General features: G+C 38.5%; 3 protein-coding genes across 3 annotated transcripts; 2 read left to right on the forward strand and 1 right to left on the reverse strand.

Moving 5' to 3' along the window:
• Nucleotides 1–212: 212 nt before the first annotated feature.
• Nucleotides 213–12,484, forward strand: LOC135586738 (uncharacterized). The gene is made up of 14 exons (XM_065100760.1): nt 213–559; nt 1,642–1,754; nt 1,860–1,956; nt 2,123–2,247; nt 3,285–3,819; nt 4,054–4,239; nt 4,541–4,834; nt 6,215–6,367; nt 7,141–7,295; nt 8,658–8,763; nt 8,945–9,868; nt 9,975–10,056; nt 10,481–10,840; nt 11,833–12,484. Exons 1-14 carry the CDS (start codon nt 455–457, stop codon nt 12,021–12,023), a joined length of 3,426 nt encoding a protein of 1,141 aa, XP_064956832.1. The 5' UTR covers nt 213–454; the 3' UTR covers nt 12,024–12,484.
• Nucleotides 12,485–13,406: 922 nt separating this feature from the next.
• On the reverse strand, nt 13,407–18,331 carry LOC135585388 (uncharacterized). The gene is made up of 6 exons (XM_065100761.1): nt 18,057–18,331; nt 16,103–16,484; nt 15,077–15,273; nt 14,811–14,952; nt 14,076–14,232; nt 13,407–13,875 (listed from the first exon to the last, which is right to left on the reverse strand). The coding sequence occupies exons 1-6, from the start codon at nt 18,122–18,124 to the stop codon at nt 13,853–13,855; spliced, it is 969 nt and encodes a 322-aa protein (XP_064956833.1). The 5' UTR covers nt 18,125–18,331; the 3' UTR covers nt 13,407–13,852.
• A 915-nt stretch (nt 18,332–19,246) lies between these two features.
• Nucleotides 19,247–21,915, forward strand: LOC135608179 (GDSL esterase/lipase At1g09390-like). The gene is made up of 5 exons (XM_065100762.1): nt 19,247–19,621; nt 19,699–19,884; nt 19,993–20,153; nt 20,886–21,156; nt 21,433–21,915. The coding sequence occupies exons 1-5, from the start codon at nt 19,351–19,353 to the stop codon at nt 21,663–21,665; spliced, it is 1,122 nt and encodes a 373-aa protein (XP_064956834.1). The 5' UTR covers nt 19,247–19,350; the 3' UTR covers nt 21,666–21,915.
• Nucleotides 21,916–22,874: the final 959 nt, after the last annotated feature.

Raw genomic sequence — 22,874 nt, forward strand, 5'->3', positions numbered from 1 at the left:
CATATTTATATTCCATAGACCATCATTTATATCTTATATATCTATTATTCTAATACTATTATATTTTTTTATGAATGGATTTTTTTGTTATACGTTAGTGAATTGTAAGGAGAATTTAACCCGACCCGTTATTGGACCCTGATATGGAACAAAGTCGTGCACCTAATGCTATGAGCTGGACATAAACGGGTTAAGTTTATCCACGACCCGATTAGACACCACACTACCACCTCGAGGAGCAATCTTGTTGAGGTACCGCTCCTTCCTTCTGCCAGTTCCTCGCGCATTCGTCTCGCAGCCACGACTCCACGGAGACAACCATCGAGCTTTCACTCTTTGCTTCCCGATCAGGAGCTCCCTTGAAATCTGCGGAAGGGCGTGGGGGGCACGAAGCAGAGGAGGAGGGAGAGTCGAGGATAGGAGAGGCGGAACATAGGTCTGTCGATAGGAAAAGATGGTGAAGGTTCGCATGAACACGGCCGATGTGGCCGCGGAGTTGAAGTGCCTCCGCAAGCTCATCGGAATGCGCTGCGCCAACGTCTATGATATCTCACCCAAGGTGGGCAACCTAATCCCAATCCCGCGATTCGATTAAAGCCCTAATTCATGTAGTGTCCCGTATCTTTCCCTTCTCTTCTCTTGTAATTAATTCCAAGTTGGTTTGGTTGTTTCCTTCAGGCTTTAATTACGCCATCTCTTTTTGATGGTAATGCCGTTGCCCGATGAACCTTTTCAGTTTCTAATTTTGTTTTCTTCAATCCTCTTTTGATTGTTTGGTTTGTATGTGCACTGATGAAATTTAGCATTATATATTTCCCGCTACTGTCGTTGTATATACCTCAAAATTTAAAGAGAAAGTGGATTGTTCATGTCATGAACTTAGTCTAAAGCCATGTAAATCAAAATGTAGGTTTTCTGCCTGACAATTAATTTCCAAGTGGAACGAGGCTCACTGCCACTTTAGTTCAAGAACTTCATGGCTAGTATATTGCCTTCTGAGGTCAAAATTATTCTTCATGGGATGACTACTTTGATCCACTAGTTTATTTACTATGGAAAATATTTTCTTCATTTATCATTGTGTCCTTTTTCTTATCCCACTTGATCGAAGCATCTAATCCAACTTCTGCAAGTACTATTAGCAATAATGATGATGATTTTGTATGTATCATATTACATTTTTTGAATGCATCTGTGTGAACGTTTGACACCGTTTGATTAATGCCCTCATCTGAATCTGATAACCTCTAAAACCTTCGCCTCATTTACATCCATGCAAACACCTTGTTGTTGGATGATCTATTAATCATATCATCATAAGCAGCAGGACAAACACTATAATTTATTGTGAAATGGCAACTGCTAAATTGTAAACTTGCTTCTTGGGTTTTATCAATGTGGACTTGGAGGATCACCATATAATTCATCAAGCTTATCTTCATAGCACAGAATTTTGCAGGAAGCCCAGAAGTGATGCCCTATGTGTTCCTTCTTTTTAACATATTATATTTTGTTTTATGCAAAAGTGAGTACATTTTTTGTTGCTAATGTTTTGGTTCTATATCTCTTTTAATTTTGTCACTTTAACTTCTTAATGGCATTCACTTTCTCCATGTCGTGCTGATGAATGTTCATTTGTAGACTTATCTCTTCAAGCTGATGAATAGCAGCGGAATTACAGAGTCCGGGGAGAGTGAGAAGGTGTTACTTTTGATGGAAAGTGGTGTAAGGTTGCACACTACTCAGTATGTCCGGTGAGGCTATTTGTTTTCTGCGTTTGTAGATTTGCTATTTTCTGGGGAGCCATTATTTCTGTTTAAATGTATCTCTTCACCTTAGGCGCATTTGTAATTATATAGGGACAAAAATACGACACCTTCTGGATTTACTCTAAAACTGAGGAAACATATACGAACAAGAAGACTTGAAGACGTTCGGCAGCTTGGATATGACCGTGTAATTACTCCTTGTAATTACTTTTACAGATAGAAGGAACTATCTTGGATAACCAAAAATATGTTATATGTTTTGGTGCTTATTTTCACTTTTTTGTTTAGCTTATAGCTAATTCTTGATCGCTAGCCAGTTGGATTTCTAATGATGTTGTTCTTTTAATCTACAGATTGTTCTATTTCAGTTTGGATTAGGTAGCAATGCTCATTATGTTATTTTGGAGCTCTATGCCCAAGGAAATATTCTTCTTACAGATTCTGATTTTACTGTAATGACACTTCTCCGCTCACACAGGTTCTTCTCATATCCTTGTTTCACAGTTTCTTTTGCACAATATATTGGTGATAATGCTTAAAATATGTTTTACTGTGTGAATATCGATTTTTGTTGTTTGTTTTTAATTTTTATACCATGGAATGAAAAAGTTGAGATTACCTGGTCTTGATGCATTGGCTTTATTAATTTTCAAAGATGTGAAATTCAAAAATGGTTGCTAACTTCGAATGAAAGTTGGTTTTTGCAATGTAGTATTTGTAATCATGGCTATGATGTTTAAAGTCTATTTTATCGTGTGAATATTGGTTTCTGATTTTGTTTTTATACCATAGCATGAAATAATTAACATAAATTGGTATTTGATGCTTTGATTTTATTAATTTTCAAAGATGTGAATTTCAAAAATGGTTGTTAACTTTGTAGTGCTAGTTGGTTTTTACAGTATAGTATTTCTAATCATGGTTTGAAATCTCGGTCTGGCATTGACTATTACGATATGGTCTGATGAGGTAACTGTTCCATCAACTTGATAGTGGCCAATTGCCTAAACTCAAATTAATTATAGTAGACAAAGTTAATGGCGTCACAATCTCCCCAGTTAAGACGACTTCCTTGTCAATGTCCAAATCATAGTCTAGAATCAAACCTTAACATGATTCATGTGAGATCCAGCTTAGCTTAGTGATGTGCCTTTAATCCCAACTATGGGTAGGCCTTTCCTACTAGGGTCCCTTACCATGCCAAATTAATGGCCCTTTTGTGGTAGCCGACATATTGACTTAATTGATTTAAACCACTGGTTTAAAATTCTTGAGAACAAACTAATGGAAGGAGACCCCACTTTAGCAACTTAGTTATCCTCTTATATCCAGTATGGGTTTACACTGGTTTTGGATATAATTTGTGGAAATGATACTTCTGATTTATGGAAACAATTTATGTTTTTGTTTATGATGTCTGTTAATGTGCAAGGCTTCTCAGTATCCAAACTACAACAGAGCATCCCAACTTTTGGTTTCATTTGGAAGTTCTAACTATATACTTGATTATTGCAGGGATGATGACAAGGGGTTGGTGATAATGTCACGCCATCGCTATCCAGTGGAGTCTTGTCGTCTTTTTGAAAGAACTAACCTAATGAAATTAAAGTCAGCACTTATTCCTTTCAAGTCAGCTGATGAGAACAAAATTTCTGAGGCTACTGAAGGCACAAGTGACAAATCTAATGATCAAAGTGGTTGTAAGAGCAAGAACTTGCCAGCCTCAAACAAGGAAGCCAGTAGTAAAAATCAATCAAATAAAACTACATTAAAGACCGTTCTTGGGGAGGCATTAAGCTATGGACCTGCATTATCTGAGCATATAATTTTGGATGCTGGCCTGCTTCCAAATATGAAAGTTGGTAAAGATATTGATGGAAAAATTAATGAAGATAATTTTGAGGTTTTGGCACAAGCTGTCACAAGGTTTGAAGACTGGCTTGCCGATGTTATATATGGTCCTACAGTTCCTGAAGGATACATTTTAATGCAGAGTAAAACTAGTGGGAAGAAGGATCTTGTAGTCCCACAAGAGTCTGCTATGGACAAGGTAAGTGTGCACTCCTCTTGTTCTTGAACATACACATTGGATTATGGGAGGAAACTTTATTCGCTTACATTCATTTAAGTAACATGACACTGGTATTATGTTAATTATAATCACTTCCATGGTTAAGCTGATCAAAGCATGAAGATGTTCTTTTTAATGTGGTCATTTGATTATATATTGATTTTTTTTTTTTGTTTGGTAAACCTTATTGTATAATTTTCTTTGCATGTGCAGGTCTATGATGAGTTTTGTCCTATTCTATTGAACCAATTTAAATCAAGGGAGTGCATGAATTTTGAGACATTTGATGGTGCACTAGATGAGTTTTACAGTAAAATTGAAAGTCAACGGGGAGAACAGCAGCGGAAGGCAAAAGAAGAATCAGCTATGCAAAAGCTTGATAAAATACGCCTGGATCAGGTTCTTAAATACTTCTTGAATGAATTTATCTTCATGGACATAATGATGATGACATCATCATTATGACTATTAGCATCACATTCCCACAGAAATAAAAAAAATAAACAGAAACAAAAAGAAGGGGATGAGGATGAAGCCATCTGCACAAAAGAGATGCAGGAGAAACACACACCTCTTCTTTTGCCTTTATATCTTGTTGCTTATGATAACAAGGAAGGAACACATGTTAATATTAGATGTTGTCAAAGAAAATATCTTTGTAGTACACGTGTTAGTTTTCCCATTTGCTATTGTAATGCAGGAAAACCGTGTCCATGCGCTAAAGAAGGAAGTTGATTATTCCGTCAAAATGGCTGAATTGATCGAGTACAATTTGGAAGATGTGGATGCAGCCATTATAGCTGTTCGTGTTGCTCTTGCAAATGGTATGAACTGGGAGGATCTTGCACGTATGGTAAAGGAAGAGAGAAAATCAGGGAATCCTGTTGCTGGTCTAATTGACAAGCTCCGTCTTGAAAGAAATTGTATTACTTTGCTATTAAGTAACAACCTTGATGAAATGGACGATGACGAGAAAACTGCTCCTGTTGAGAAGGTACTGGTGGAAGTTCAGGGTCATCACACTGTTTGTGTATATACAGCCTGCTACAAGTTACTTCTTGTAAAGTATTTTTGTGTGGACATTACTATGTTCCTTCACTGCATCAAAGATTACATTAAAAGTTCTGCTTAAAAAAAATTCTTAGGACTCGAAAATATTAAAAGTGCTGCTTAACTGCTATAATGCTTTATATTTTGGGAAATCTTTATATCAGAAACTGAGTCAGTGGTTATTTTAGGGAGTGACTTTCTGTAGAAACAGAGCTGCAGGGGATTTTTATAGTTGAATTCAGGAGATGTTAAGATACCGATTTCCTAATTTTCTTCTCTTGCTTTTTTATTGTTCTACTATATATATGTGTATGCACATATATGTGAAAATCAAGTCAGCAGCGATTTACCAATCCTAGTTGGTATTCCTTTGTTTTGTTTGGGCCGACCGGGTTGGCTCGGTTCAGGAGAATGACAAAGTAAAATACAGTGGCTGCATGTTTATAATTTCTTATTGCAAAATTGTTGCTCCTTTTCTCTTAAAAGGTTTAGCAGATGAAACTAAATGATAACTCTCAAACAGCAGTATTAATGTTTGCATCTTTCACTGTAAAGTATGTCCATGGAAGTCCTTGACCTTAACAAGAATTGCAAAGTCATCTAATGTGGTTGTCCTATATATATGTCACTGATGTTTATCAATTGTCCTTTAGTAAAATAGGGTTCTGTTTTCCAAATACATGGGCTTTGATTATTCAAGAGACAATGACTATCCTTGTCCTGTGTAGATGCTTGAGTTGTTCCATGCATATCCATTTTTTGGAGTTTCAATCCAGGTGTTCAATCAAACACCTGCATACGGCTTAGGTGGCTCTTTCCCTATGTGGATTCTTAATGGGATTAACTGTTAGTCATTATAAGTGGTGTTCCATGAACATGTTCCTTTTATCCCTCATTTGACACCAATAGTTCTACAAATTCTGTAATGAATGCTCTTTGTTATATGTGTTATTTGACTATGCTATTTGGCAAATATTTTGATTTTCAATCAGCATTTGGGTTTAGTATCTTACGTGGATTGTATAATAAAAAGCACCCATGAAAAACCCTTGGGAATACAAACTTCTCAAGTATTGTGGGCGAGAGTATGGTATCAGAAGGACCAAATAACTCCATATCAGTTATTGTATAATTCATCACAATTTTTTGTGAACTTATCAACTAGGAAATAAGTGTGTCCATAAGTTTGTACTACTTTGTTAGGTAATTTCTGACAGTAATCTTCTTGTCCTCTTTGGCATTCCTCTTGAAACTTTTATGGTTTACTATTTAGAGCATTTAGGAACTATGACAGCTTTGCTAATGGCAGCTATGGTGTTTTTAGGTTGAGGTTGATTTGGCTCTTTCTGCTCATGCCAATGCTTGCCGCTGGTATGAATTAAAGAAAAGACAGGAAAACAAGCAGGACAAAACCATTAAAGCGCATGAGAAGGCTTTCAAAGCTGCTGAGAAGAAAACTCGACATCAACTTGCTCAGGTATTCCACGGACCATATAGATTATTATAAATTATTTCTTTTTTGCTTGGGACGAGCATGCATATATCTAATTCATGATTTGTGATTCTGTAAATGCATAACTGATTTTATTTTTTGTTACAAGTCTAAATTGCTTCATTGAACTAAACTTTGTAAATGTGATACCTCAAAGAGTCACACAATTAAGGCTCAATTTGGACTTAACAAACAGAGGTGACATGTAGATGTGCTGTATGAGTTACTCACTGTGGCTGCCCTGGACATACAAATTGTGGTCTTCTTTAGTATATTTATAATTATGAAGTTTGGAACAAGCAAGTCCTGTAAGTGTTCATGTGAGCACGTTTGTGAACAGGGTTTTGGTCTCATTTGATGTTCCTTGAATTATTAAATATTTGAAACACTGAGAAATAAGCGGCTTTTTTATGAAATATTACGTATTGGTCATATTCATTAGAAATTCACATGTTATTTCTCTGAGCACTCAGGATGCTTCTAAACTTTCAGATGTCTTTGATCTTTTGCAACATAAGAAACCATCAATTCATATTACTTACTGACAAAATATCAGGAATCTGTACACATTTAGTGGTATCATCAAATATGAGTGCCTGACCAACACTTTAATTATTGATAAATATGTTGGCTGCATTATGGGCTTATAATTTGGAGTTACATTCTCATAGTTCATTTGCTACTTTCAATCTCTTTCTTAAAAAAATTGATTGATGTCATTTAATTGGCTGCTCAGGTTTGTGTCACTGTATTTGCAGGAGAAGACTGTTGCTGCAATTTCTCATATGCGGAAAGTGCATTGGTTTGAGAAATTCAACTGGTTTATCAGCAGCGAAAATTATTTGATCATAAGTGGTCGTGATGCACAACAAAATGAGATGATAGTTAAGCGATATATGTCCAAGGGAGATCTGTGAGTAAAGTTTGATGTATTTGTTTGGTACTTGTAGCATTTAGCTCAACATTTACTCTGTTTAGAGAGAATTTTAATAACTCCTTAGTTATTTGTTTATCTTAAAAGCACCATACACTCATTTAGGCAATTGTTTCTTGAGTTATTTGGTGCACATTAGGAAAATCTTTTACAACACCTTTTCTATATGTTCAAGATCATAATATAGCATGTCAAGAATGAGTGTGAAGTCACATCGTGTTGCATAAAATCTAGACCAATTTTTGTATAAGTCTCTAAACAAGATGCATCTCATGGTAGTTATTCCCCTCCCTCCCTCCCTCCCTCTATCTCATTGTAAACATCTAAAATTTTCCCTTTCTCTGATAGCCTCAGCGTATTCTTTTAAATGCTGTGCAATGTAAAATTCCTTCATTTTAATGTTAGATAGTTTAATTTTTGGATATTTTTTTATTTCAATACTCATATTATGTCTTGCAGCGTTAGGGTCACAGGTTTAAGTGTTAGTCTGCCAGAACTCAGTATTGGCATGGTGTTTCATGCCATGCTCAGATTATTCTCTCTTGGCGTAGAGACTGTGCCAAAGTGATATGTATCACTAATAACTAGAAATATTAAATAACAAATGTTGACATTTGCAAGTTTGATATGACAATTTAACTTTAAGACGGGGAATGCTTTGGAGGTGTTTTGACATGCCAACAACCAACATACATCCGGCAGTGAACCAGTGAGACATTACTCAAAAGTAGACTGACTGTCCCATACCACTCTGATACTGTACTGGTGTACCAATGTACCAATGTACTGATGATGCAAACGTATCCAATGATTGCGTAATATTATTCTTCATGGTGTACAAAGGCCTAAGCCTAGCATATTTATATCTATGGGTAAATGCCAGTTTGACAAGATTACAGCTGGAGAATGCAACAATATTTAAAGCCTGGATTTATACTTCAAACTGAAATCGAAGTCAAATAAAACCTGAATACAGCATAGGGGACCCATAGGTATTAAGAGTGTTAATAGGATTTTAGCAAGAAATGTATATTTCCTGCCACGCCTTTAATACAAGACATCAGATTATGCTGGGTGTAATTTGAATTTGGTCCAAGATCAAGATTTAATTTTTAACAATGCCAGATAGACAACAGAATGATTAAACCAACCTTGTTATATTTGGCTGCATGATATTAAGTTTAGAATTTGTGATCATGTGATGCCATACTAGTATATATTGTCCAGCTACTTGTTTCTTTTAGCATAATAATATTCTGATGGTTACCTGTGGTATCAGATAAAAGAAGCTTTGTAAGAATTTACCTTCTGGCAACATGTCTGATCTTCAGTGTAATATAGGTATGTGCATGCGGACCTGCATGGAGCTTCTAGTACTGTGATCAAGAATCACAAGCCAGATAATCCAGTACCACCTCTGACGTTAAATCAAGCAGGATGTTTTACTGTGAGTTCCAACATTTTTTCACTTTTTATTTGTTAGTATAAATATTTGTCTTTTCTTTTTCTTTTGAACATTAGGTTATTGATTCAATTTGCTTTATATGGTGCTAGTGATATATCAACATCATTTGGTAGTTTAAGAGCCTTAGGTAACTGGAAGGTTTTAAGACAATTTATCTTTGCAGGTCTGTCACAGCCAAGCATGGGAGTCAAAAATTGTTACAAGTGCCTGGTGGGTATATCCACATCAAGTTAGTAAGACAGCTCCCACAGGAGAGTATCTCACAGTAGGCAGTTTCATGATTCGTGGTAAAAAGAATTTTCTTCCCCCGCACCCTCTCGTTATGGGCTTCGGTATTCTGTTTCGTCTGGATGAGAGTTCCCTGGCATCACATATAAATGAGAGAAGGGTGAGAGGAGAAGATGAGGGTCTTCATGAAATGGAAGTGGCGTCTCGCAGAGAGCAGAATAATTCTGATTCAGATGAGGAGATTATTAGTGAAGGAGACACAAATAAGGAGTCAGAAAATTACTTGAATCGTGGTGGGGATCATCCTAGTGTGGAAGTAGATAGTGCGTCTGGAGTTGATGCTACTTCTATTGCCTTAACTACCGACTTTAGGGCTCCAAATCCATCTGAGGAGTTTTCTCAAGATGATGCTGGCAACCAGAGAGATCTTAATGCTGGAAGCTTCTCTGACATAAATGATTCTAGTTCATCCCAACTTGACCTTCTTCTTGATAAGGCTCTTGGCCTTGGCCCTAGCCCTGCTAAGTTGTCAAGTAAAAGTTCTGGATTGGATTCATACGAGTCAACACCAGTGGAGGCTCATATAAATGATGACAAAAAAGCTGCAGGAAGGGAGAAGCCCTACATATCAAAAGCTGAAAGAAGAAAACTTAAGAAAGGCCAGAAGAGCACTGCCGATATAGTAGATGTCTCCGAAGTAAAAGAGAACAATGTAGACTTGCAGCTAGATAGTAGTGAGAAGCTAAGGCCAGCTAATCTGAAGTTTGCACGTGGACAGAGGGGCAAACATAAGAAGATTAAGGAGAAGTATGCAGAACAGGATGAGGAAGAAAGGAGAATTCGAATGGCTTTACTTGCAGTAAGTTAAATTGAAATTCTTTTAGGTCATGTGGGATCTTATCTTGAATTAGTACTTGACTCTTTCCCTGTTTTTGTTCTAACCTGTAATGTTTTTTATGGTTCAGTCAGTTGGAAAAGCTCCCCAGAAGGAAAAGGAATCAGATAACCATGTTGCTGTTGCTGGAAAATTAACCAGATCATCGACTGGTAAGTTATTATGGAATTATTGTAATCCATGTTATTCACATGGATATGTACTTTTCCATCTTAGCTGCACCAACAAGACCATTTGTGGTGGGCACTTTTGCATGTTTGCTATGCTTGAAAATTAATTTGTCTCTGGTCTTAATTGTAATTGCTTAAAATGTTGACATTTGGAATGTATTAATTTTGTTAAGTTCTTTTTGGTGATTTATTTTTCATGATAGATGATGGATGTACTCTTGTGCTCTTTATTTCTATCTCTGATAGCAACTAAATGGCATTAATGATGCATGTCTATGTGAGATGTAGTTATGTACACTCAGTTTCTTTTTGTAACTGATTCTGTGCATGCTAGAAAAGTAACATTCTTTGATTTGCAATCATTTTCAGATGACGGATTTGTTCACTAACCTTTGTTGGGATGCAGATGAACACGACTCTTCCAAAATATGTTATAAATGCAAAAAGGCTGGTCACCTGTCTAAGGATTGTCAGGAATATACGTATCAAGCTAAGCAAGCAAATGGCAATGTTTCTGGAGATCCTCTGAGTGCAGAACCAGATAAAGCTAATATTGAAATGGATGTGGCTGCAATGGAGGAAGATGGCATCCATGATATAGGAGAAGAAGAGAGAGAGAAATTGAATGACTTGGATTATTTAATTGGCAATCCACTTCCTGGTGACATTTTGCTCTATGCAGTACCTGTCTGTGGACCTTATAGTGCCTTGCAAACATACAAGTATCGTGTCAAAATAACTCCAGGAACTGCAAAAAAAGGAAAAGGTATTCTCCTGGTTTTATTTTCAAATAATAATAAACTTGGATATATATATATATATATATATATATATATATATATATATATGACGTTGTCTCAATAATTTTTGTTGTTTCATGAAACAACTTGTTTGACATATATTTCTTTGTTCACAACTTTCTCTGGTATGAAATGGTCACGGAGTTAATTTTGTTACAGCAGGTTTTGTTGTTTCAATTCGTGAACATGTGGTATTTAATTATTTATTTGATAACTAGTTCTTCAACCACATCATGTATCATGTAATATTTCATAACTTTTATGTAATTATTTTGGAGCTTGTGCAGTTTCATATTAACATGACTTCATAGAGGTGCATGAGAAGGTTTAGGAAATGCAAAAGTAGCCTCCATTTAGATATTCTCAGGATTCTTTTTGTAAATTTTTGATAAGTTTTACTTTTTTTAGAGTGGCTTGTATAAAGGTACAAGTATAATACAGACAGTTTGTAGCTACAGGGATAGTAAATAATTCATGGGGTTCCTTTGTTGTTGCAATGATTAACATCTGTGACTTGCACATTAACGATCCAAAAACATGTAACGCTAGCAGATTCCGAGTACCTATTGCAAATTGTTTTTCTGGTCAGAAAGATTATAAGTTAGATTTGCATCAGTATTGATATTCATAGCAGCCTGCAGTAACCATCTTAGTAGTAAATAGTTCTTTGTTTTTCTATCGACTGTTACTTGAGTGTGTTTATAACCCCATAAAGGTGTATTTTGTTGTGCTAAATAATATTATGACCTTTTTTATTTCTCTTTTTCAAATACGAACATATCCTATCTGCAGTTAGTGACACTCTCTATACCTGTATGTGTGTATGGGCATGTATTTGACTGTATGTGTTGTTGCTGGTATGCTTTGCTTTTCGCAATTATGGTATCTATATGGTTATTTTTGTGTTTAAGGGAGAATTTCTCGTCATAACATGATTGAGATCCTGTCATTTTATCAGCTGCCAAAACCACGATGAATTTGTTTAATCATATGCCTGAGGTGACGAACCGGGAGAAGGAACTTATGAAAGCATGTACAGACCCAGAACTGGTTGCGGCAATTGTGAGCAATGTGAAGATAACAGCTCCAGGATTGACTCAATTGAAGCAGAAACAGAAGAAGGGTAAAAAATCTGGCAAAGATAATTAGATGTTGTGTAGAAGTTTTGCCTAGTGGAGTTGAAGACATTCTGCAGGAGTGATTCTATTTCTCAAAAGAAGAGTGATACTCAACTTGGTGTCTTCTATTTTCAGGGTCCCTTTCCTGAGTTCCGGAGATTTCAACACATCTTTTTTTCTTCAATACAAGGCACAAGTTTGCAGGTTCCTTGAATTAAGAGGACATGCAGATTACAAGTTGTATGTCGTTTGTCTCCTTTAAATTCTTGTAAAATGTCTATTGGTCCAAACTACAAAATTGGGTTCGTTCAGGGTTCGGCCCTATAATTATGACGGCCTTTGTGTGTAGGCAAGTGCTTTGTGGTGCCTTGTTTAGTTTTGCTTGAATATTAGTTCAAATGGTATAGGGTTAATTACATATTGCCTTTGTAGTGAGTTGTTTTTAATGTTTTGATCTTTATATTTTAAAAAATTATATTGGTCGTTCATTTATTGTAACGATGTTAGTTTTACCAACGAAAATATAAAAATAAAAGATAAAAAGATAAAAAAAAAATTTTAACGTTTGGTGGTGGATGACGGTGCCACCCTCAGCTTACGTGTTCTAAATACCCATCGTCAACCTCCTCCATCTCTCATCGTTATATTTGGTTAAGTTCGTACTAATGCTCATTAGTCATTAGTTGTCAACACCCACGGAAGTATACAATTTCGATGAGTTGGCCCTCGCTTTAATTGGGGGCATTGACCATCGGCCTTCACCCTCAGCTTATGTGTGGTCGAGGGCTTTTATGACGATGAAGCCCTCACCATCAATTGTGAGGTCGAGCGCGATGGCATGCTTGAAAGTCACTGGTCGTGATAGGAGATATCGGCACCCAGACTCCGTCAATTGCAACAAAGGATAGAGGGGACCAATGTTAGAGACAGATCTGTTGAGCATTACGAATGATCTTCCATGATATATTTAATAAAAGTATAAATTTATCAACATATTTGAAGGTATTGAGAACAATCTCAGGTGAATTCTTTTAAAGAAAACTTATATTTTTTAAATGATATATTTTTAATTCTTTTTAAAATGTTTTGGTTATTTTCGGTGGAACGTTTCCACTTTTCGGAATCGGGCATAAGGTTCATCATGTCGTTTATCTTTTCTCTCCATTTTCCCTTTTCTTCAATTCCATCCAAACCACCCAATAAAGGCAGAACACTTAGTTTGCAAATAAATAATATTAATGTATTATCTGCATTAACCAAAATAAATGTATTATCTCTATTCCCTTCACCAACATGCAATTTGAGCTTCGTTAACAATCCTGTTGGCCGTAGGGGAGTCAGGAATCTTGATTAGGTCGCTACTCGGATATTGGCCCCACAAGGAACTTGTATTTGAAACACATGCCATTCCAAGTGAGAAATGACTACTCATGTCATTTATCATCCATATCCTTCAGCTAAAGTTGATGAACGAATTCAAGTCAAATTAATCAAAACTAACTTAGATCAGATTCCTTCGATCCTCAGTAATATGGAGAATAATTTTCTTTCAGCTTTCAGCTGGCACATAATATCATCTAGACTGCAAAATGTTTGTGGAGTAGGCCACCTCTAAGACCATCAACCAGCCTTGATCACTAGCAGTAAAGAATCAGCTTTCACCAAGGGAATCGAGAGCGCAGGAGAATGGCTCCGGTGCCATCACCTCTACACATCACAAGAGAGAGAAAGAATTGTGCATTCCCAATATCCTGCAATCTCGTATCTACCACTTTCAGAGGAAGTGCAATGACAACTCAAAGATCCGCAGCCATCCCCTCCCCTCCCCTTTCACGTATCTCATCCAGTTAAAAGAATCACTCAGCATTTCACGGATAGCCTCTCTGGAAACACACAACCAACAACACATTTTAGCAGTCATGAGCAGCACGGATTAAAAGATTGCGACCGCCTCAGAGGCCGTACATAAGGCAGATTGGGAAAAAAAAACAAACTAAAGATAATAACCGGAGAAGCCAAGTTCATAAATAGTAATTCAAAGGCAACACGTTTCCAACAGAAGAGCAGAGTGTTGGAGTCTTACTTGTGAGTTCGTATGTCACAATCATCGAGGTACCCCAGAGTGACATGTTTAAGAACCTGGGGCCAAACCCTCTATAGAAACCTCTCCAGCCGTCCTCCTCAACAAGCCGCTTCATCGTCTTGGTAACTGATGGCCTGCCTACATACCCGTTCATGACCTGTGTTTTAGGAAGAAAATATTCAGCTTGCCTGGTGACCATTGTCTACTAAGCAGATACAAAGTTGGACAAGAAAAGAATGCATAATTGGAATTCATGCCATCATCCCAAGGTCCACAATGTCATATAGAAAGCAGTAGGCCAAAATGTGCCTGTAGAATATTAACCAAGTGCTCTACTAAATCATTCTCTTTTCTAGTCAATCAGAGGGTCTCTATATCAATGAATTTCAATATAAAACATTATCTTATATTTAAAATATATATATATATATATATATTTTTTTTTACACATGCTTCGTCTTTTTCCCTTCACAGAATTTAATGCACTTTATAGTATAGACCTCATAAACCTGTGCCCATTTAGTTTCTTTGTTTTTCATCTTCTTCTTTCATCTTTATTTTTTACGACTGAGGCACAATGAATCCCTCGAACTCGATCAGCACCCACTTGATTTCTGATGTCATGATGGCCAAAGTAGCAGTTAAGAACCAAAAAAAGCAAGCTCATTCTATCACACTCTTCAATACAAATTTTTTTCAAGTTACCATTCTGCAAGATTAGAGGACTAAATTTACCTGCAGCCGAGTCTTGATTGTATCTATCGGAGTAGTGATAATTGATGAACAAGCACCAGCCAAGGTTCCAGCTGTCGCCTGAACAGTTACTAGCTCTAACTGAGATGGTTTTTTCTCTGCATCATTTTGATAGCCTAAGCTCCTGACCGAAAAAGAAAATAACAAAGATGTTTGTACATACACATACTTGGCCATTATGATATGCAACCTGTAATTCTGAACAAAAGCTACCCTAAAAATAGAGAACAATATTGTGACAGACGTACCTCCAAATAACATGTTGAGCAGCACCATAAGCACCCCACCAAAGAGCAGATGCAGGTGACTGGGTTGCCACTGTTATCCCAAAACCTCTATAAAGGCCATGAAGTCCCTCGCTCCTGAGCACTTTACGAATGACATCAAAAGGGCCATTATATTTGATCATTTCAGGCAGACCTTGCACCATCAGTCTCTGGGAAATCTAGGAATATGAGCAAAACTTAGTTCAAATATAAGAATGCACAGGATCTGATGTTGTGATGTCAGTGTGCTTCCTTTTCTTTTTGTGCGTGAGCAGATGCAGGTGCGAGTGGCTTTTTTGGTGGATGTGTGTGTTGAAATCCAAAACAAGTACCCATTGTTGCAAATCTCAGTGTTGAGTAGACTAATAGCAAGATGCCCTTGATTGTCCTGATTTAAACAAAACATTTGTGTGACAAAGAAAGGGTGCACAAATAGCCCTTGTGAAACCAAAACATAGTCTAGCTCAAATTCATGTTTTGCTTCTATTATGCTAAAAAGCCTTTTTCCTTAGTTGGATAACATATTTCTTAAGATCAGGATACGTAATGCATGCTATAGTGGTGGAATTTTAACACACCAAATGAGACAACAATTTGAGGGGGATAGGCTTCAATAAATGGAAGGACCGGAGGAATATATCTACTGGTTGTAATCTTAAAGGGACAAATCACTCTTTTTGTTTGATTGCTCCAAATCACATCGCTGTATTCTTTAACTGCAATTTATTGTATTCCTAAAGCATCATTTTTTTTGTTAATCATTTTAAGTATAAATCAGGTGGCAATGAAAAGTACATAAACATGATGCAGCACAAATTCAATATCCTTTTCCTTTTAAACAATAGCCCCTCTGCATACATCAATATTACTAACTGGAAGAAATTGTGTGAAATACTGGTGCCTAATCAGGACAGGGACTTCAGTGCTCAGATGGAAAAACATGTAACATAAAATAAAATCGGAGCTGCAAATTAGAAATGTTTAATGAATGGGATAAAGATAACTTACCACATCCAAAGGCACAAAATAAACAGATGAAAATACATTTGAGACCAACCCTGCCGCTCCGTTAGACAAAGCAATGCGTGTTGCCTCAGAAAGATCCATGTGTTCTGTGTATTTGAGCATCATATCTTTAGATACTTCAAGTGATGTAAGAGCCAATACTCGACCAGGTAACGATCCAATGGCAGAGGTACCAAAACCTCTGTACAGTCCAAGAATTCCATCGTATCTTAGTATTCTTCTAAACATTGAAAATCCATGCACGTGTGATAATCCAGCTTCAGCAACTTGAATTCTAGTTTTAACAACAGCTGTTGGATGCAATAACCCAGATTGAAGAGTAAAGAGAACAGCACCAATAACATGGAACCTCATCTTGTCCAACCTTAAGTCCACAGCAAAACCAGCAATTAATTAAATCTTTTAACTGTCAGAAGATGCAGGACAAACTGACATTTACTAGATTTCAAACAAGGTAGATGGGATGCCACCAGAAGAAGAGAAATATGGTCGAATATAACAAAACACAGTAGTTTGGTGGGCTAGTGTATAAATCTAGGTCAGGCACATCCTTCAAAGAGTGACTGCTAATACCAGAAATCATTCAATAAAACATCCTCATCCTCATGCTTTCCAAGGAATAGACATGAAGATATAAATATGCATCAGATTTGGAGACACAATGATCTACATTTATAACAGGGAACCACCAATGAAGTGGAAGAAGCTTATGTGACACCAAATTAGCTTTTTAGATGAGCATGCATCATATTTTGTGACACAATGGTCTACATTTATATCAGGGGACAACCAGTGAAGTAGAAGAAGATTAGGTGAGACAGGATAAGTAAAAGTTAGCTCTTAGATGAGTATTTGCTAAGTCAATAATGAGTCTGTAAAATTAGGTTTAAGATTTGTTCTCTCTGTTTTGTTACAATTATAGTGTGCCTATGGTTGTTGTCAAATATTACCAGGCCAAAAAAATTTGTTGATGATTGTGTTTTGCACTTTTGTATTCATCAATCGGAAATAATTAATAAAATAATTATCACAAACAAGACAGCCTGACTAGTCCCTTCTGCAATCGCAAGATTGCCATCACTCAGCCACTGGATTATTCTAGCTCACATGACTACACTGCATTTTGCATTTGGTAATTAAAGTTTTACTGGCCAGTAGAACATAGAAATGAATGGAAATATTTTGGACAAGATAAAATAAATTGCCAGGACACAAACAAAAACACACACTATTGTTAAAATATCTTCCACAAACATACTGCAATCAACAATATCATCACAATCAGACGCTGGCGATCGGTAACATATGATCATAATGTATCAGCTCGGAGAGAATGGATCAAAAACTCTGACGGGCATAAATTTTCCTTCTTCTTCTCATATGTCCGCCAAGCACTATTATAGACTACGGCTCAACTATTTGATCAAGAAATCCGAGAAATGAACAGAAAGTGCTACTAAAATTTATTGACAAATGCCAGAAATGATCTTTACCCTAAACGCATCAAGAAATGTAAGAAAAACACGAAGCTTTATAAGAAGAACAGATTCTTTTTCCTCCTTTTCGTTCACCCACCAAGCACTAGTACATACAGACAATGGCTCTATTATTTGATCAAGAAATCCAAGAAATTAATAGAAACTGCAACACGAGTATCTTGACAACTCGGAGCTTTAAAACAGAAGGGAAACTTCTCCTTCTTTCCAATCGTCCAAGAAGCACTAGTATCGTGCACTACGACTCAAATATTTGATCAAGAAATCCAAGAAACGAGCCGAAACTGCTCCAGAAATTTCTTGGCAATTCAAAGAAACGTCGTCATCCTAAAACCATATAAAGAAGGAAAAGAAAAAGGGGACACTTAAAAGCGAAAATATCCAAGAAATTTAGGGGAGGAAGAAAAGAAGAAGCGTAGACGGAGAAAAAGGGAGGAAACCTGTCCCAGTTGATGTTGGTCTCGGAGAGGGCGAAGTCGGCGGCCGTAGCCTCTGCTTCCACCGCCATCAGGTCACCTTCTTCCGCCACCGACAACAACAATGGAAGCAGCACGCGGACCTAAACCCCAACACCTACTGCCTCTTCTTGGACAAAATACAACGGAGGAGGAGACGAGACGAGACGAGGCCGATGCGTTAAATCCCTCGTTTCCTCCTGCTTCTTGGAAACGGAACCCATCTCTGTCCCTCTCCCATCGAGAAGAACCGTGGACAAGCTTCCCCGTGGCGAGAGAGACACAGAAGAACAAGAAAAAGGCGGGCCGACTCAAACAAAATGTCACGCGATAGTCATGCGCTTGCCCCCCCCCCTTCCTACCCGCGTGGCAACGTGCGGACCAGACGTTCCTCAGTGGGTCCCACAATCGGCCCCGGTGCGCACTTTTGGGTCAACGTTTGTGGCGGTGCCTCAGTCAAGCTTCACGCCCTCCGCGTATATTCGTTAAACACTTCGTATGTATGTATGCCTGTATAAATTGAAATTGCGATATATACCCCTTAAAAATTAAATGGTGTCGTCATATTAACGATCGATTGAAGAATGCTAACTTTGTAACGATCAATTAAATGTAACGTCAAATTATTTAAGGAAGTGAGTACACAAATGATTTATCTTTGGAAGTACATATAAATTTGCCATATTTAATTAGCAATAAAATAAGCTGTACTACATGATAAAGTTCAGAACTTACCCCACCCTGCAGCCTTACCCAGCGCGCCTACCCTTCACCACGTGGTCAAAGTCATGTGGGCTCCACATTTTCTCTCTCCATCGGATCTACGGTACACCTGTCGTTGACGAGGCCTTTTTCTCGCCACCAGAGTGGCCGAGCTGTATTGGTTAGGACAGCAAACACAGTTCCCTTCTCAAAAGGATGATGCCGACGTCAGCGAATCAAGAATACTGTGGGACCCGTCAGGCTATAGTAAGGGGGAAGCTCCATGATTTCTGTCTGGAACGAGACAGGTGAGCTGCACCCCTCTGAACGACATACCTTTCTTCCGCCATGGCTTCACGTGCTCCTCCTTCGCGCCCCATCCTCGCGCGTTCAAGAAAGAATCGAACGCCATTTGTTCGCTTGCGAACAGAGCGAGAGCGCGCCGACAAACCTGCCCGCCTTCGCTGTCTTTACTCTGATCCACGCCGACTACTTTAAGAGATGAGACAGTGTTGAATCCTGTGACTGAACAGATCGAGTGAACGCCTGTCGAGGGAGAAAGAGAGGCTCGGCCGCGATGGTCCGCACCGCGGGACGGTCTGCTGGTCTTCGCAGCATTCCGACGGGCCTTCTGCTGCTGCTGCTGCTGCCTCTGCTGCCGGCAACATTACCGGTTGAGACCGCGTGCGGCTCAGGCGCCGTCGTCTTCAACTTCGGCGACTCCAACTCCGACACCGGGGGTCTCACCGCCGGCCTCGGCATCCTCCTCCCCCAAGAAGAGGGCCGCGTCTTCTTCCGCCGCTCCTCCGGCCGCCTCTGCGACGGCCGCCTCGTCATCGATTTCCTCTGTGAGTGAACCCTACTTTCCTCGCCGACCTCCTTCGAGATCTTTTAGCGGAGAATGAGAGTGGGTCGGTGTTGGCAGGCGAGAGCTTGAACACCAGCTACCTGAGCCCGTACATGGAGCCGCTGGGGGCGGATTTCAGCAGCGGGGCCAACTTCGCCGTTGCCGGCTCTTGCACTCGCCCACCGGACGTTCCCTTCGCCTTGGCCGTCCAAGTGCGGCAGTTCCTCCGCTTCAAGTTGCGATCTTTGGAGCTCGTTGCTCAAGGTTTCATCTCTTATCTTTATCAGACTGTTGAGATCAATGCTTTCTATCGAAGGCATTGGCGATGCACTTAGCATGAGCTGTAGAATGCACCATTGGTGCATGTTGCAGGTGCCGAGGACCTGATTGATGCAGAGGGATTCAGCAACGCGATATATGCCATTGACATCGGGCAGAATGATTTAGCAGCAGCCTTTTCTGCAAATTTAAGCTATGTTCAGGTCATCGAAAGAGTCCCATCGGTCATCCATGAGATCAAGAAAGCTATTGAGGCAAGTCTTAGTATAAATCATCAGTTACTTGATGTTTGTTTGATTCACGGAAGATGTCTTTCGATCTTATGATGGAATTACTGCAAACACTATGCTGTTGTCTATGGTACATTTGACAATCTATATCTTAGCTTTACTGATTCCTGATGTTGACTTGAATTTGACTTTGATTGAATATGCAATGGTTTCACAAAAGAGGGTTTTCGTGTCGAATGCGTTGACTACCTCAACTTAGCTTTGTCAATTCCTTGATGTAGTTTGAAATCAACCTTTGGCTGATTCTACATTAGTTTTCACAAAATGTTGACTTTTTATTAGGTTAAGATCAAAGTGGATTGAATGTGCATATCTGAATGTGTCTTCGTTTTATGCTGCATTGGATTCATAATGGTTGATTTCCAATGTCCATATGAAGTAAATTGACTAACTATACCGAAGATTAAATTCTCAGTTTGATACCGGCTTCAGTTATCTATCAGACCGGTTTGGTAGTGTTGCTCATAAAAGATAATGGTAATAAATAATACCCGATTGGTATCGCACCATATTCACCGGTATTTGAAACCATGAAATAGATTACCTTCATCTGTTTTCTTTTTCTTTTTTTCCACAGTGAAGAACTTATAGTCAACTTCAACAAACCTACTCATCCTGCTAATATAGCTTATTACTTGGTATTTATTCTCATTGATCTCTATGTTTCCTTATGTCTCTGATGAAGTGCAAATGCAGAATTTGTATGACAATGGAGGGAAAAAGTTTTGGGTACACAACACTGGCCCCTTGGGATGTTTGCCTCAAAAGCTTGCCCTGCCGCGAAAACACAACAGCAGTCTCGATCCATATGGATGTCTGATTCCCTTCAACAATGCTGCCAAGGAATTCAATGCCCAACTGAGTGCTCTTTGTGATAACTTGAACTCAGAGTTGAAGAATGCCACCATTGTTTACACTGATATCTACTCTATTAAGTACGATCTCATCGCCAATCACACTGCATACGGTAAGCTGTCGAATTCATGTATCGAGCTATCTTCATAGTTCAAGTTCCAAGTTTCTTTTCAAAATTTCATTGCGAGAGGGAAGCGCATAGCACAAAATCCATGGCTTATACTTGGATATTTGTTTCTTGTAAATTCCAAAGTTTCTTTTTGATTGCATTTGAAGGTGCACATCATCAAAATGGTCATGATTACTTCGAATAGGTAACAAAAGACCATCATCCTAAGTTGCTTCCATGGACAGTCTCCATGATTCTGCCATGTGATCTGTTTTGCAGGCTTTGAGACTGCACTGATGGCATGTTGTGGATATGGTGGACCTCCATACAACTTCAATCAAAGGATTGAGTGTGGTGCTTTTGGCTCCCAAGTGTGCCCTCTCGGCTCAAAGTACATCAGTTGGGATGGGGTTCATTACACTGAGGCTGCCAATGCTATAGTGGCTTCCAAGATACTGACAACAAAGTATTCAAAACCCAATCTTGCCTTTGATTACTTCTGCACTGCTTAATTTTTATGCTTCGGATTCACTCATTTAGCTCGAGTCGATTTACATCGCGATAACTGTAATTTAATTTCCTTCCTAGCATACATGAAAAAAAAGATGTGAAAGAAGAAGAAAAGGAGGTAGAATCTGTCAGCAAGTTTTGCCTACATCCTATTGAATCTCTTTGGTGAATTTGTATGTGGATCTCTTTAAATGGATGGGATTTTTGTACTGTTACTCATTATATCTCATCAAAGAAAAACAATTTTGATTAGCCATGTGGCACAGAACTATATCTTTGAGCTCCAAAATCAGTTTCAGTAAGCAAACTCTGTGCAGTCCTCCTGGCAATCACTACTGGATTTTCTTTCTCTGGAGCTGAGGAAATGGGCTTTGGATCAGAGTCATGTTGAGCTTCATAAATCACATGGGCAGGATAACTGTTTCCCTTTGACTTAATCTGGACATCCTATTTAAGCTGCTCGCAGACATAATAATTATGTCCAATCTCCATGGGCTAATAGTTGATGGCTGTCATTCCTGTCTGTTCACTGTTTTGCATGAGCTATAAGGGGTTCTCTGAATCATTAAGCTGTTGGATTCATCATCTAAGTTCTGAAACCTGTTGGATTTTGACAATCTTTGTGTTTGAGACAGTCTCTCTCTCTCTCTCTCTCTCTCTCTCTCTCTCTCTCTCTCTCTCTCTCTCTCTCTCTCTTATATATGTATGCAAATCTGATGATGATGGCTTAACTGTCACACATTTATCTTTCTCAGATCAATCGAGATGCCTTAGGTTACAATCTCCATCGATTCTGTTTGCTTGATCCTTCCGCAGCAACAAAAACCTTATGAACATGATGGAGACTGAACCATGATTGAAGTCCCTGCAGAAAAAACAAGAAGAAAAAGATGGGAAAAGCCATCGCCACCAAGAAAGATGCGACGTAGCAATGCAGGCCACTTGAACCCTCGAACAGTCTCTGTTGTCATGTCAATGTGTCCTGTGCATGCTGTTTCATGCAGACTTCAACGTTTCTTCTCAGCCGCTCAAGACTCCGCCTTTACCTGAAGTCACATCTCCTCAATCTTTTTCGTGCGCCTCCATTTCAATCTGATCACAAGAAAAGAGTTCAGCAATGCACTCTATTTCCTCGATCCATCTTCTCCTTCTCTCTCTCTCTCTCTTGTTTGTCTTCTTCTAGGTTTGACATGGGTAGACTTGGCACTGCT

The sequence above is a fragment of the Musa acuminata genome, chromosome BXJ2-3, assembly GCF_036884655.1.
Source record: "Musa acuminata AAA Group cultivar baxijiao chromosome BXJ2-3, Cavendish_Baxijiao_AAA, whole genome shotgun sequence".
Taxonomy (NCBI): Eukaryota; Viridiplantae; Streptophyta; class Magnoliopsida; order Zingiberales; family Musaceae; genus Musa; species Musa acuminata.

Coding starts and splice junctions, on each gene's coding strand:
- LOC135585388 (XM_065100761.1), bottom strand. CDS start 18,124: ATGGCGGTGGAAGCAGAGGCTACGGCCGCCGACTTCGCCCTCTCCGAG. Junction 16,485..18,056: donor ACCAACATCAACTGGGACAG/GTTTCCTCCCTT, acceptor TGTGGACTTAAG/GTTGGACAAGATGAGGTTCC. Junction 15,274..16,102: donor ATTTTGTGCCTTTGGATGTG/GTAAGTTATCTT, acceptor TCATATTCCTAG/ATTTCCCAGAGACTGATGGT.
- LOC135586738 (XM_065100760.1), top strand. CDS start 455: ATGGTGAAGGTTCGCATGAACACGGCCGATGTGGCCGCGGAGTTGAAG. Junction 6,368..7,140: donor CTCGACATCAACTTGCTCAG/GTATTCCACGGA, acceptor CTGTATTTGCAG/GAGAAGACTGTTGCTGCAAT. Junction 10,841..11,832: donor AACTGCAAAAAAAGGAAAAG/GTATTCTCCTGG, acceptor TCATTTTATCAG/CTGCCAAAACCACGATGAAT.
- LOC135608179 (XM_065100762.1), top strand. CDS start 19,351: ATGGTCCGCACCGCGGGACGGTCTGCTGGTCTTCGCAGCATTCCGACG. Junction 19,622..19,698: donor CCTCGTCATCGATTTCCTCT/GTGAGTGAACCC, acceptor CGGTGTTGGCAG/GCGAGAGCTTGAACACCAGC. Junction 21,157..21,432: donor CGCCAATCACACTGCATACG/GTAAGCTGTCGA, acceptor TCTGTTTTGCAG/GCTTTGAGACTGCACTGATG.